Consider the following 13,848-nt stretch of genomic DNA (forward strand, 5'->3'; position numbering starts at 1 on the left):
GACCCAGAAACAAAGTCTCTTCAGAATAGTGCCTATGCACTGAAGACAAGTTAAAACTTAATACTAGGAATGCATGCTCCTATCCCTTCTCCTCTCCCCATCCCAACCTCATACCTACCTTTCTCATGCAGACCTTTCTTCTCATACAATATTATCAGCTCACTATATTTGTGTGCCTTCTTTAGCACATGCTCGCTCTCCTCAATATGGCAGTGATTGTTCTCCAGACGTAGCAACGGTGCCACCAGTGCTACATTTGTCTGCAAGCAAAAAGGAGCACTTCAACACATGCATCTCCTAAGCTTATAGTACACAACATGAGTTGCACCACAAGAAAAGAAAAAGTCTAAGAAGTGACAGTTTAACATCTTAGATTAAGGACAGTCTTTATTCCCCTAATTTGTTGGGACAGAAAGAAAATATATCAGAGCTATTCCCTCCATTCCAGATTAGAGGTCAACTTGAAAAACATCATTGACAGCAAAGATCATAGTCTCCTGCATTTAACAGTACAAGGCAACACAAGAAGCATTCATCAGAACTTCAATATACACAGGCAAGGCCACGTTCTTTTGACAGAGGCAGAGACCAGAAACAGACAGATCTTTTTTTTCCATGAAACTACTTCCTCACCAGTGAGCAAACTAGCTAACACCAAAGTTTCACAGATGATTTTTAGACTGAAGACAGACAGTTGTGTGATAATTTCTGAAGTAGCTCCTTATCCTCCTTCTCAAATGTTTCAGCCTTAAATTCCAACAGAGATTGCATGGTAAAGGAAAAGCCCCTAGGTCAGGCAGAAACTCACATGAAGGTAACACTTTAACAGGGTGGTATCGATGATTTGTAACAGCTTCTTCTTAGATTTGATTGTGGGTGTTCCTTCCATGAGCGGTGAGGTACTGGACTGATGGTCAGAATCATTCAGCTTTTTTACCAGCTGACTTCTTTTCTGCAGGACATAAAATGGAATTTTAACAGGAAAATGCCATGGATTTCTCCATCCCACCTTAGCAATTATAATCCACCAAATAAAAAGACTAAACTCAACCAATTTCGTAACTTGTTTCAATCGTTTCCTAAATAATTTTTATTGTTATTAACTATTCAACATATCACCTTTCCAAACACATTCAGGTGGATACATTTGTTTTGCAAATTTATAGTTTTGCAAGATGTCCAGAGTCTCGAGAAAACAGAAGGGAACTCTGTTAAGCTGAACAAAAACATTTTAGAGAAGTCAGGAGACATTTAAAGCATTTGGAGAACAGTTTAGATTTTGAATGACTAGACGCAAAAATTATCCTTCTTCAGACACAAGCTTCCTTTTAGTCTAGTAAGAATGGCAACAGAACAATTCAGATGCCAGTTACAACAAAATAAAGTCGCAGTACCCACTACCTCCTGTTCTACCTTTCAATGCATGCTTTTGATGTGTTTCCTGGATAGAGTGCCCTCCACAATAGTCTCCAAAGAAAAACAAAAGATCAAGAGCTCAAGCCCTCTTCAGAAGACTACTAGAAATAAAATACTGGACTCATGTTCAGATCTGGTCCGTGACTAAATTTTGTCTAACCCTCACAAAAGTCACATGTGATGTCTCCCACATACCTGTGGGGCACCTCACATCTTCCAGTTCCAACCATGAAGACAGCCCATTTAACGCTAGCATGACAGAGCTGGAGTAGGCATACTGCTTTCTGCACAAAGTTAACCAGCAAAGTATGCTAAAACTGAACAACCCTGCTCTAAAAACAGATATAGGAGCACTCACTTGAGTTAGGTAGTCTATCAGAGCTAAATGTGCCTTCTCCAGCTCTGCCCCAGAGAGCCCTGGCAGGGGGTTGGGATACTGTAGCTGTTTCCTGTAATCTGTGGGCAGGAGGTCAGGATACAGACCCATCACATGAGTGGGATCTAAGCAAAAAATAACTAGTATTAGTAACCATTCAAAACATTATTTTTGCAAACTCTTAAACATACGTAACCTTTCAGCCAAGCTTAGCTTTCCAACAGAGCTGTTTGTAGTCAATTTGTATGTCCACATGGTTTCAGATAACAGAATTTGCTTATTACAGAAAAGAAGCTAAAACAAGGCAAAAGAAGCCAGAGAAAGACTGTTTCAAAGTCTAAGCACAACAAGTTCCAAATTGTGTGCTTGACACACCTGGAGGACAAGCCATTATTATAATCCCCTTACTGCTTTTCTTGCAGAATCCCAGCATTAACAACTCTGACACTAGGACAGGACTTCTAGGAACAAGCAATGTTTTAAGACAAGACTTACTGTGTTTTTTAAACAAGAATTGAATAGCACCACCTGTAACTAATGAGCACCCATTTTCATGGAGTTTAAGCAAATTCAAAATTACTGCCCTCTAATTTACATTCAAAGTATTTTGAGTTCTCAGTCCTTTTCTTTTGTTGTAGTTTGCCAAAGCAAGTATGATGTTAAGTGTCATCAAAACAAGCAAAAGTGCCAGGTGTAAATGCACAAGGGATGTGCTGTCACCAAGGAAAGTATCTGTCTTAAGCACTATTCTATGGTACATTCCGGTCTTCAGGTATTCTTCTGATAATCCTAATATGAACCAGAGGAATAGCATAAGAGACTATTTTGACTTCCAAAACCCAGAAAGTTTCTTGGCTTCAGTAGCTTGGTCCATTAAACAGGAAACAGGGTTAAGGGTCCTCAGTTTGGTCTGAGTCCAAGGATTTAGCAAATCTACAGATGCATCTTATTCTCCATTCTACAAGGAGGCTTTTGGCAGTTGCTGAAACCCTCAACTTCAAGGGTCCGTATACATGCTATGTGCACTGTACAATACAAATATATTCTGCACAAAGGGCAAAGTCATTATTAAACTTGACTCACTGACTGAAGTTAATGAAGTACTGTAACCAGTTTCACAAAAAACCGCAAAGCTAAATAGCAGCCTGGGCTATTTGCCATTCACAGGGGACTGGTCTGCACAATATACCCATTTTAAAAAAAAACCAAAACAGACAACAAACAAAAAGCCCCACACAACAGTCTGTGAGCTTCACTTCATCCCTCCTAACCCAGGTATCTCAACGCCAACCCAAACATTTACCTGTACCAAGCTTGGCAAAAACTTGCATGGATTCATCAAAGCGCTTCTGGCAGAAGAGGTTGAAGGCAAAGAGGTTCTTTATGTGGTGAATTTGCTGTTGCTTCTCACTATCTGAATCATCTTTCATTTCCTACACACATACAAATTAATGAACATTAAAAATTCTTGGGCCTCATAAATGAGAAGGAAACACTCTACGGAAATAACTGGAGTATTATCTTTTGAAGCGAGTAAGAAGAAGAAAAAGGATAACACTTCCAAAGTGAAAACCTCTGATAGTGATTCTCTGATGCTATGCTTATTCTGTCACTGAGTTAACCTGGAAAGTTTGAAAGCTACCTCTGGTTATATACTTGCTCTATCACAGCAAATCCCTCTTCCCTCATTTGCATTTTCAAAATTTTTTCTCAAGTTAGCAATACAAAATGCAATTAATTCATTTTCATGTAGTTCCAGGGAAGTTTCCAGAAACCAGAAAATCCTAAAACAGTAATAGCAATACAATTAAACATACTGCTTGAGCAGCTCTAAGAAATTATTAGGTTTCAGGAGTAATACAGAGGGCAATTACAAAAAATCCTGGTCATTCGACAAAACAAAAAACACACAACTCCAAGCAAAACTGTTTACAAGTAGTCTGAAGACTCTCAAGTCCAAAAGACTTCAAAGTCTAAAAGGCAGCAACCAATTAGACAGCTAAGAGATCAGCTTTCACATACAAGATGTTGATCTATTGTGGTTTAGATGTTGAGATACCATGAGAAATGGCAGCACAAAACTAAAACTTAAGTCAAAAAAAGGCTAGAGTTTACCAGTTTGTGCAAAGCAGACAGTAGGGAGGTTAAACCCTCCGGTCTAGCTGCAGTCAAGCAGAAGGCAAACATTTTTTCATGTACTTTTGCACAAGTGCATCCGCTGAAAACCTAAAGGTTTTTGAGTACTTACTGCCAACTGCAAAGCCAATTCAAATTGCTTGTCCTGCAGAAGCTGCTGGATTTGCGTGGCTATGGACACCGGAATAAGCCGCCAAACAAAGTGATTACTTGCCACATATATAATATTTGTACTGTAAGGAAGACAAAAAGGTCCATTACTAAGTTTCAGCACTGAGAAAGGAGCAATACCCTACACAAATAAAACCACACATGGTTAATCTGGTTAATACATACATAGGTCAATCAGATACCAGGACAATATGAGCAATACTGCAAAGCAGAAAGGAGAATAATGTATCTCCAGTGATCAGAAACTACCAAAGACACTCAACTCTTATTTACTGCTCAAGGTATGGCCTCTACCCATCTGTTCATAAAAAACAGACTGCTTCAATGCTGCTACTTAAGTTGAGGGAGTTGGAAAAGCTCTTCCTCTCCCAGTTTCAGAGTGCTACCATACACCCAGACAGCCCAACAAAAGTAATAATCAGTTATCATCAATACCCTCCAGAGGTGATGAAACGTGGTCTCTGCAGCTCAATGCTCTGTACCAGCAGCCGGGGTTCAAAAGTGCGGATCTCCACATATCTTGGCAGAACAGCAATGATATAAGGAGGCTGGTGCTCTAGTAGTGAAACAAGTGAAAAATATAAGTTGATTGTTCTGAAGGATGCCTCAAAACAAGCCATGACTTAAAGGCTTCTCCAATTTCCCCCCCCCAAAATGTGTCCCTTTTTTACTTATTAAAACCAAAACTCAATGCCCAGCACTGACAGCAATTTGCTAACAGACTACTACCAGGCTCTTTTTTCATCTTTCAACATAAGAAATTTCTGTGACACTAGAAGAACTATAGTGCTTAAACACACTACCTTCCATTTCAAATCTTGTCCCTTTATAAAATATATGCAATATGCCTATTTTCTGAGGAGGAGATAGGCATACAGACTAGAAGCAAAGAAGAGGAAGAAATCAAAATATACTCATGAAACCTCCCATGCTCAGAGTACAACTTGAAATACTTCAGAAACTGTCACACTCCAAATCGTATACATATGGAGTAAAGAAGCTAATTTTTAAAAATTACTACTAATTCTCACCCATGGCTATAGGAATATCTGTCCAATTCAAGGCACATTTCTGAGTACAGACCCCTTCTTCATTGAGCACAACTGTTAAATCATCTTGGCCAACCGCAACTTTTCCATCTGCTACAGGAGCTACCAATGGTTCCAACTGCTTTCCTGTGGGAAACAGTTCTTTGATGGATCCTTTTCCATCCACCTAGGATAATAAAGAAAATATAAAAAAATGGTTTTCAAAATAACCTTAATTTCAAAGCTGCGTAACACCAAAGCGAACCCCACCCCCCCCCAAGGAATTTACAACGCAAACTAATCACTAACAGGACAAGTGCAATTTTTAAGAGTAACAAAGACATTTTCTGCATATCATCATTTATCTTGTCTGTACAACATTTGAAAATAAAAAATTAATACTTTTGTGTCCGATATGATGTATTCCTGTTAGTATAACAGCAGTTGAGCACATAGTTCCTTAAGTTTATAGCACAGTAGCAAAATCAGTTAGTGTCCAAACGTAACCGGAGGACTTGATTTAGGCCAAAACTTTAACACGGTTTTATTCTGGCATGAGTGAGCGCTGCCACATAAAAAACAAAATAAAAGCCAGGCAACCTGCCTAGCCTTTTTCCCTGCCCTAGCTACTCATTCTTGTGGCCACATGCTGCCCAGGGAACTGAACCCACCAAAAGAAAAAAAAACCCAAACCCAAAAACCACGCACCAAAGAGCGATCTAACACCACACTGCCACCAAAATGGAGAACCCTCCTTCAACTCCAGCTACACCTTCCTGCTGCTTCCCTCACATTACATCTCAAGCATTCTTACAAATCAACAGCTAGACAGCAAAAAACAACACTATAAAAACATCTGTATTTTTGCTGCCTATTTAGTGAAATGAAGCCATTCAAGGATGGGGTTGATGAAGCATCAGAATCAACCCAAAGCAGACACTTGGACAGCAAATGCCCACTCTGGTTGCTTGAGCAGCTGCACAACTACTAGAAAGGCACTTGAAAGGCAGGAATCAACATCTAGGAAAGGGCTGCAGAAAGGCATCCCTTCTTTTATGAGCAGTGCAGTTTGATGTGACTGCAAAAATTACTGTGCAGTTTTCCTGTTGACTACAGATGATTGTTGCCACCCATGTACAAATACATATATACGTGCAGTGCCCCTCATCACCTCATTTTCCTATAGTATCAGCAGAAGCCAATTGAAAAGGCAGAAAAGAGAATAAAATATAGCTGTCAAATAAAAGATAAGTGAAAACTGTAATACTAAATTGGCGACAGTAAGTTTAGATACTTTCCAACTGAAACAACTACAGTTCATCAAGGGAATCAAAAAAAAAGTTAAGCTCCACTGTCTGCCAAATAAGAAAATAGTCTTGGTCTTTTTTCCCTTTTAGAGCTATCTCCTTTCTTAATACATTAAATAAAACACAAACTGAGCTTACACAGACCGCTGCCAAACCAAAATACATCTTTCCCAATGCCTTTTTTCTGCAAGAGCTTCAAATACGGGTTTCAACAGTGATAAACAGAAGGTCACTTCCTAACAAAACATCAGTTTAAAAGGACAGACTTAGACTGCCCTTTTCAAAACCACATATAGGAAGAGTACCAGACGCTGTTTTTCAGAAACATCTGTTGGCTAAATCCCTCAACACAGAAGCAGCCTCCATAGCACCTACTGCTATCCAAATCTTCTTAAACACTGTATTCCAAACCCCAGTCTTACCCGTATCAGGTAATAGTCCCTCTTGAAGCCTACACAAATGGAGTTTTCACACCAGGCCATAGACTTGGGTACATCAGGTACACTGAAGTCCCCCTGAGGAAAACAGATTAAAACAGCGGTTACAAGACAAAAGAAAGTCAAATCTGTCAACACAGAGTGTAACAGGCAGCACTGCTGTTGACACCATATTCCCCACCACACGAGCCCAACTTCTGCTGGTCAGGGAATGGCAACATTCAACTAAAAGGCTAGATTTGTGCACAGTAAAGAGGTGTGCTCTGAATTAGCTGGTAACTTCCTAGAAGAGCAGCCTAGCTGAAAAATTCTCTCCCCATTTCCATTGGTTATTTTTATCATTCTGGTATTCACAAGTGCAGTTCTCTGTGCTTGTTGTCAGTAACTACCTTCTGATTTAATGACATACTGGAAAAACTTTGGGTAGAAGTAGACCCATTTCCATAGTGTTATTGTTAAGTATACGCTTATAGAGGCTGCACACTAAACATATTTCATTGACTTACAAGTGTACTACAACCAGAATGCTAAGATATAGAACACAGCCTTTGATTTAATTTATGAAACTGTACTAATGCCATTAATTGTGATTTCAACCCCATATTTTCACTTTTATTTGCTACTTCATTGTTAAACTACTGCAGAACCAACAGTAGTCAGTGCTCTGAAAGTCAGCAGCGCCTCTGAGTAATAGGGACCGCACAGCAAGCAGTAAAGAGCAACCACACGCTAGACTACAGAAACACAACTCACCTGTAGTTCATGGAACTCTCTGTCCTTCCAAAAATAAAGTTGTAGCTTCTTCCGCACTGCCACACACATTCTCAGCACCTCTTCTCCTGTATCTGACTGCTGTGAAAATAAGACAGGCCTAACTCATAGGCACTCATAAACCAAGAGGCAAGCAAGATAATACAAAGCCAAAAGAATCCTCAGCCCGAAGCAAAGCTGTCAGCTGAGGAGCAGCTTTGTTCATCCATGCCAGAAGGGCATTCCCTAAACAAAGAAGCATAGAGGGAAGGGGGAAGGGATACTTAAAAACAAACTTTGGTAGGGATTGTATCACCAAGGAAATAAAAATAAATAAATAAACAAGCACCAAAGATACACACACATAAACAGAAGTATAGAGCTATCAGCCCAGCCCTCAAGATTAGGATAAATAGCTTGAACTCTATGAAGCATAGGACAAGGGATGAAATGGAACAACGCAAAGAATGTGATATACTGACAGACAGAAACATTAATAGCTGTTTAATATTCTAGCCTACTGGAAAAGTTTCCTGGCAAGAAATACTGGCAAATCTAAATGTCTGTACACACAAAACAATAAGGCACTTTGTAATGACCAGATTTAAAGGTGCTCTGAAATGCATCACTACATTTAACACATAAAAAACTCTAAGTACTTATTAGAAAATATTTAATACTAGCTCCCATGGGACAAAGAGATAAAAAGTGATAAAGAGCACTAAGCCATCTTCTGGTTATGAATAAGGTTTCCGAATGACACAGACAGGCTGAGAATCTCACTTGGATAGAAATGAGTCACTTAAACCACAACATATGAACACAGGATTGCTATACCGTATGGAACCATTTTACGGCCTGAATCTACCACAACTGCCATGGGACTCCTTGTGCCAATACAGTTTAACAGAAACAAAAATGTAACAAAAACAGCGATGGAGATTCTTGGTGAAGGGAACCACTGTGAGCTAGTACACTGGCAATTTAAGGGAAAGGACAGGCTTTTATATTGAAGGGGACTTTTCAAAAAAAAGACGACAGTTACAACACAATAAAAATGCCTTAAGGTTTTGTATCAGGAGGTTAAAGGCTACAGTCACAACAGGCACAAAAAGATCTCTTATGAAGCACAGGAAGAAAAAATAACTTGACTACATTAAAAATTGTTGCCTTAATCAAAGCTTCAACATCCAGTAGATACTAACTTCAAGAAGCACTAGTACCCAAGCAACTTGCATGTAACACAAAATTAACAAACCAGCAAATACGGCAATATAAAAAAGTTAACCTTATTACAAACAGTAAGGATATTTGTGCCATTGTGTTCGTCCTCTTACCTTAAGATCACAAGTGAAGAGAGAAGCACCTTTTGCCTTGGAAACCGTGGTGATTTGTTGAAATGTCAACAGGTCATGGACATAAATGTTATTTTCTGTTTTAAACAAAATTCCAATTATTATTCAGTATTTAATACATGTAGAGCTCACTGCCGATTCACATAAGTTATCACATTTAATGTTTACATAAAAAGAACAACTTGTGAAACTAAGAGCTGCAAGAAAGGAAAAGGAGTATTTCCCCGAAAGCTGAAAAGTAAGTGCTAAGACAATAAATGCAGAAAAGACAACTAACACCAGTGTTGGTAAAACTACGTGAAGGAACTGAGAACAGGTGCTAACCAAGGAGAGGAAGTGGGAGTGGAAAGGACAGCAAGCAGGCCAGAGCAGAGCAAGTTCATGATGGAAGATTGCGTGAACAAAGACCATTTTGAACTGGCTCCTGAAATTAGCAGAAAGCAAACGGTTGTAAATGGAGGGTGCTGCAGTCAAGTTTTTGTACGCACGAGGATGCAGGCAGCAGAAATCTATGCATGCTGGAGTTGGAAGAGCCGGGACTTGGAGATCATAAAGAAAGGAGTAGCAACATAAGCAAAAAAAGACATAGGAAGATCATAAGCTGAAACAAATATAGCCAGAGACAAGAAAACTTAGATCTTCCACAAGATGGTATAAGATCGCCATCTGCATGTAAACTTAATTTGGCGTAACACATGAACGGTAAGTTTCACACATCAAATAAGTCTGGACAGAAGTTTTAGCCCCTATCATACGATGCACACATACACGTGCATGTATGTATATATGTGTATATACACGTGCTAATATAGACAAACTATTTATATACATGTATATATACACATATACTTTAGTGCACATATGTATTTTTTCATTTTTAATTGCAAAACTTAGTGTTTATACTTGTTCTCCAAGCTGGCTTACGACAAGCAAAGCTGCTTCTCAATCTATGCTGCATAATGCTTCCTCTGCAAAGTGAAAAAGCCTAAGTCCTACGCAATGACTTTTCAACAACTAGACTACTATGCAGGTGTATGGAAAAGGTGCCACATCCAGCCAAGCAACTGCACTGAGAAGAGCTCTTAAATATTAAAACATTCTCTTCACTTACCTAATAGACTGACCAGAATTTTAAACTGAGAAACAACATGAATCTGAAAGAAAGAATACTGTTAGTGACTCCAGTCATAAACTAAAGCTCTGAACAAGGCTTGGTTATAGACAGTCTAAGAAAATGCATCTTAGATACTCTCAAAATAATGAAAACAGCAAGGCAGCTGTTTTCAGCAAGGCACAACCTTCCTCCAGCTATTGCAACCCCGTTCACTTACACAGTTTTTACAAGCTAGCACACACAGCTTGCAACCTAAGCTGGTAAAAAAATGTTCTAACAAGTAGTATGTTACTAGTACCGAAGTACTTCTAAACAACACACAGAGTGTTGCTGAAAGAAGCTGCATAATCTTTGAGGTAAATGCTTATATCGATTCTCAGAGAGCAATGAGCCAAAGTTCTCAAAAAAAAAAAAAAAAAAAAAAAAAGAAACAGTAGTAAGACTGGCAGTAGATGATCAGTTACTCTAGTTCTAAATTCCAAATAAGAGGAATTACATTCACATTCCTATAGCATTTTATCCGAGAGTCAAATTATATATTACAGTTTGTTGTGGTATTACTATCATTTTTACAATCATTCTCAGAGCATCTGAAGATTTACTGTGAACAACAGCATTTCCATAAAAGCAAAAAATAAACCTGCAAGTTCCAATTCTTTGCTTTCTGCTTTAACAACCAAACCAAGCTTACTCCTGTTATGGAACGAGTGAGCAAAAACACCAGGCTATGCCACCTCCAGAAGAATCTACAGTTTGAGGGAAATTTTTTGTTAAGCTTAGAAGAGATTCCAGAAGTACATCGGATATTTCATTTCTTGGCTAAAAACACTGGAAAGCTGTCCCCACATCAAGAAGATAGTATTTCCTACCTGCTGAATCTTTTTTGAGAAGTTCTTGTTGGATTTCTCTAGCGTCACTTCAAATCTATTGCAACCTACCAAAAAGATATGACAGAGTATGTAAACTGAAGTTGCCCTTAAATTGATGGCTGAATACATCTTAAACCAAAGAGATTAAGAATTATGAAAGCGAACTTAGCCACTTAACACTAAAGGAATGACTCTTTAACATAACTGTGCTACCTTTTACTTAATAGCTAAATGCATCAGGAGGTCTTCTACATAGTCAGGTGAAAATTTAAATTACACTTCTTGTACCCATCTGAAGACTTCATCAATAGTTACATTTTTTGCCATGCTGGAGTTTTAGATTACAAGAATTATATTTAAGTATTTTGAAACCCAGAGATACAGATACCCATAAAGACTTCATCCACACCAATCAAATATCAGCAATTTCAATTGCTAGGGAGCACATCACTGCAAAGTAGACAAGGAATAAACACTACACCACAAGGGTTTAAAAGGAGTTTTAGGGATAAAGACTTACAGACACTTTCTGATGACATAACCTCTCCTGGCATTGATGCAAAAAAGGGGGAGAAATTTACCACGTGAGATAAGACACTAGCAACTCAAGACTAGCATGTTCTGGTTGGAATAGACGGCCTACAAGTTTCAGAAAAAGCAAGCTGAATTCAGTCTCTAGAATCTAAGTAGCTACAAATGAACATCTTTCTAAGAGCTGATGAACTTGGAAACAGATGTTTGTTTTTTTCTTTCCCGTCTTGCACTACACTACATTACTGTGTTCAATAACATCAGCTTCTACATAATAGCAGATAATGCAAAATACAAATCTGTTTAGTGAAAATCGATTTTAACTAAACCAAAGATAGAACAGTTCTATTTGTGGCATCTCCAGAATAGACTATGAACACTTATGAGTATCAAAGAGGCAGGGAGAAGAGTAAATACATGACAGAACTAATTAGGAGGAATCCCTCTTCCCCATCCCTTGATGCTCACGGACCCACTGAACATAGTAACTCTTTCACTAATCCAGTCCTTCATTAACAGAAGACAAATATCAAACCTCTGGCAACTAGCACATTACATTGCTGTGCACACTATATTCACAAAAATTACACCAACTTACTATATATTCAAACACATGGAGACCTGATCTAAACCAGTCTTTAAAACAGACAAAAGACTGATACTACTTGCTATCTTTCCTGCACATCTGATAAACGGTATGTACACTTTCACCAAAGATCTCACACAAATATTCATTAAACTATGTAGGAAGAAAATAGAAATTAAACATACTTGTGTTAACATCACTACCACGTCTTAAAGGGCAGGAAATAAAAATAACGTAATCAACTTTTTGTGCCATTCTTAAAATCAACTTACCTATGTCTTTCTTGATCCTGTAAAGCAGAAGATGCCCTTGTTTGGTACCAACAAGGAGCCATTCCTCTACAAAATGGGGAGAAAAAGAGCCTAATTAGATTCAGCAAAGACACAGCCCTTCCCACCCAAGTTACATTTATCAGAACACTTGGAAACTTGCTTCAAATGCCAAAGAAGACTTTCTGTGGCAACTACGCACATTATCTCCTATCACCTCTCTGGTGGAAGTGCTCAGAAGTAGCCTTCATTCTCAGGAGAGGACAGCCAAAGATCAAGCAGTAAAACAGGGAGCACAGCCTAGACATCACATCCCACTTGTTTATACAAAGGGAAAGAAACAAACCATTGCATCTTTTGTGCAATTAAAAGAGGCAATAAACTATTCTTCAGACATTACTATCTCCCAGAGAGGAACAGTGCTACATAATGGGAAGAAAAGCCAAGAAGAAAAACATGGAGTTCTATGTGGGTTTGTTTGTTGTTGTTTTTTTTTTAAATAGTCAAGTTTTTCTAAGAACTCTCTGAAACAGTCAGCTACGCCTGCAGGGACAGTGGCAACTTTGCTTCAATGGCATTTCAATTGCTTGGACAACCAACAGCCATTTAAGATGTACAAGAGAGAACCTTTTTATACACAAACCTTGCGGCAGAGTTTCAGACTGCCTATTTACAGCATTTATAGCATACAAAAGGCAGACAACCTTTATTGCGTCACAAAATATGGCTGAAATTCTTCCTCCTGGCTGAAGACCATATAGGAAAGAATCATACATCAGTATTTCTTTCTAGATCTAGTACTTCCTCATTACCAAAGGTGCCTGTATTTTAATAAAATCTTGTTTCCAGCAAGACCATTTTCCCCACTATTTGGTAAAAAAGCTGTAGAGACAGAATTACACCTCTTTCTACACAATCATACTGTCACATGCCTGCAGGCTTAGGCTTTCTTCTATGTCAGCAAAATAAACGCTTTCAAAGAAATAAAAGCCTTAGTGCAGGAATAAACTACCCTCACATCTTCTTTACCACGTAACTCTAGCACAAACGACCCATGTTTGAACGCAGCACTACTGTTCACGCTCTAATTTCGTTCTTTAGACAGATTAAAGGGGTCACAGTTCCACAGCGTCTGGAGGTTTTTCTTAATTACCGATTTTCTGCTATGGTAGCACATCTGATGGAAACTGCTCAAGCACTTTGAAAAGCCCTATCAAGCCTCATCATTACGACAGCTGGGGCAATCACCTGACCAAAGCCTTGACTGTCAAGCATGCCCAAAAATACAACCCACATTCATATTCCCATTAACACAGGCGAACAGACTCTAAACCTAAGACCTGAACACACCAGTGGCTTTCCAAGATAAATTTCACCCAAAAGACAGGGGAGGGCTTTTAGCAAGAAACCAGCCGAGGCACGGCTACAGCCCTGGGAATCATGGCAGCCCCCTCCACAGCAGGGCTGCTGCCGCCGGGCGGGCAGGACTTCGGGCGGCAGGGG

General features: G+C 39.0%; 1 protein-coding gene across 1 annotated transcript in view; it reads right to left on the reverse strand.

The window, feature by feature from the left end:
• The window catches only part of VPS39 (VPS39 subunit of HOPS complex), a 28,357-nt gene that overhangs the window by 13,423 nt on the left and 1,086 nt on the right, over positions 1–13,848 (reverse strand). The window contains exons 2-14 of the mRNA XM_009640260.2: positions 12,349–12,414; positions 10,960–11,024; positions 10,088–10,130; positions 8,959–9,053; positions 7,625–7,723; positions 6,857–6,949; positions 5,131–5,314; positions 4,535–4,655; positions 4,041–4,161; positions 3,096–3,225; positions 1,775–1,917; positions 809–952; positions 119–260 (exon numbers count right to left, since the gene is read on the reverse strand). Of these exons, the coding sequence (XP_009638555.1) occupies positions 119–260; positions 809–952; positions 1,775–1,917; positions 3,096–3,225; positions 4,041–4,161; positions 4,535–4,655; positions 5,131–5,314; positions 6,857–6,949; positions 7,625–7,723; positions 8,959–9,053; positions 10,088–10,130; positions 10,960–11,024; positions 12,349–12,414 (1,446 nt within the window). The remainder of the gene's footprint in view (positions 1–118; positions 261–808; positions 953–1,774; positions 1,918–3,095; positions 3,226–4,040; positions 4,162–4,534; positions 4,656–5,130; positions 5,315–6,856; positions 6,950–7,624; positions 7,724–8,958; positions 9,054–10,087; positions 10,131–10,959; positions 11,025–12,348; positions 12,415–13,848) is intronic.

This window comes from Egretta garzetta, unplaced genomic scaffold (assembly GCF_000687185.1).
Source record: "Egretta garzetta isolate BGI_Z169 unplaced genomic scaffold, ASM68718v1 scaffold526, whole genome shotgun sequence".
NCBI lineage: Eukaryota > Metazoa > Chordata > Aves > Pelecaniformes > Ardeidae > Egretta > Egretta garzetta.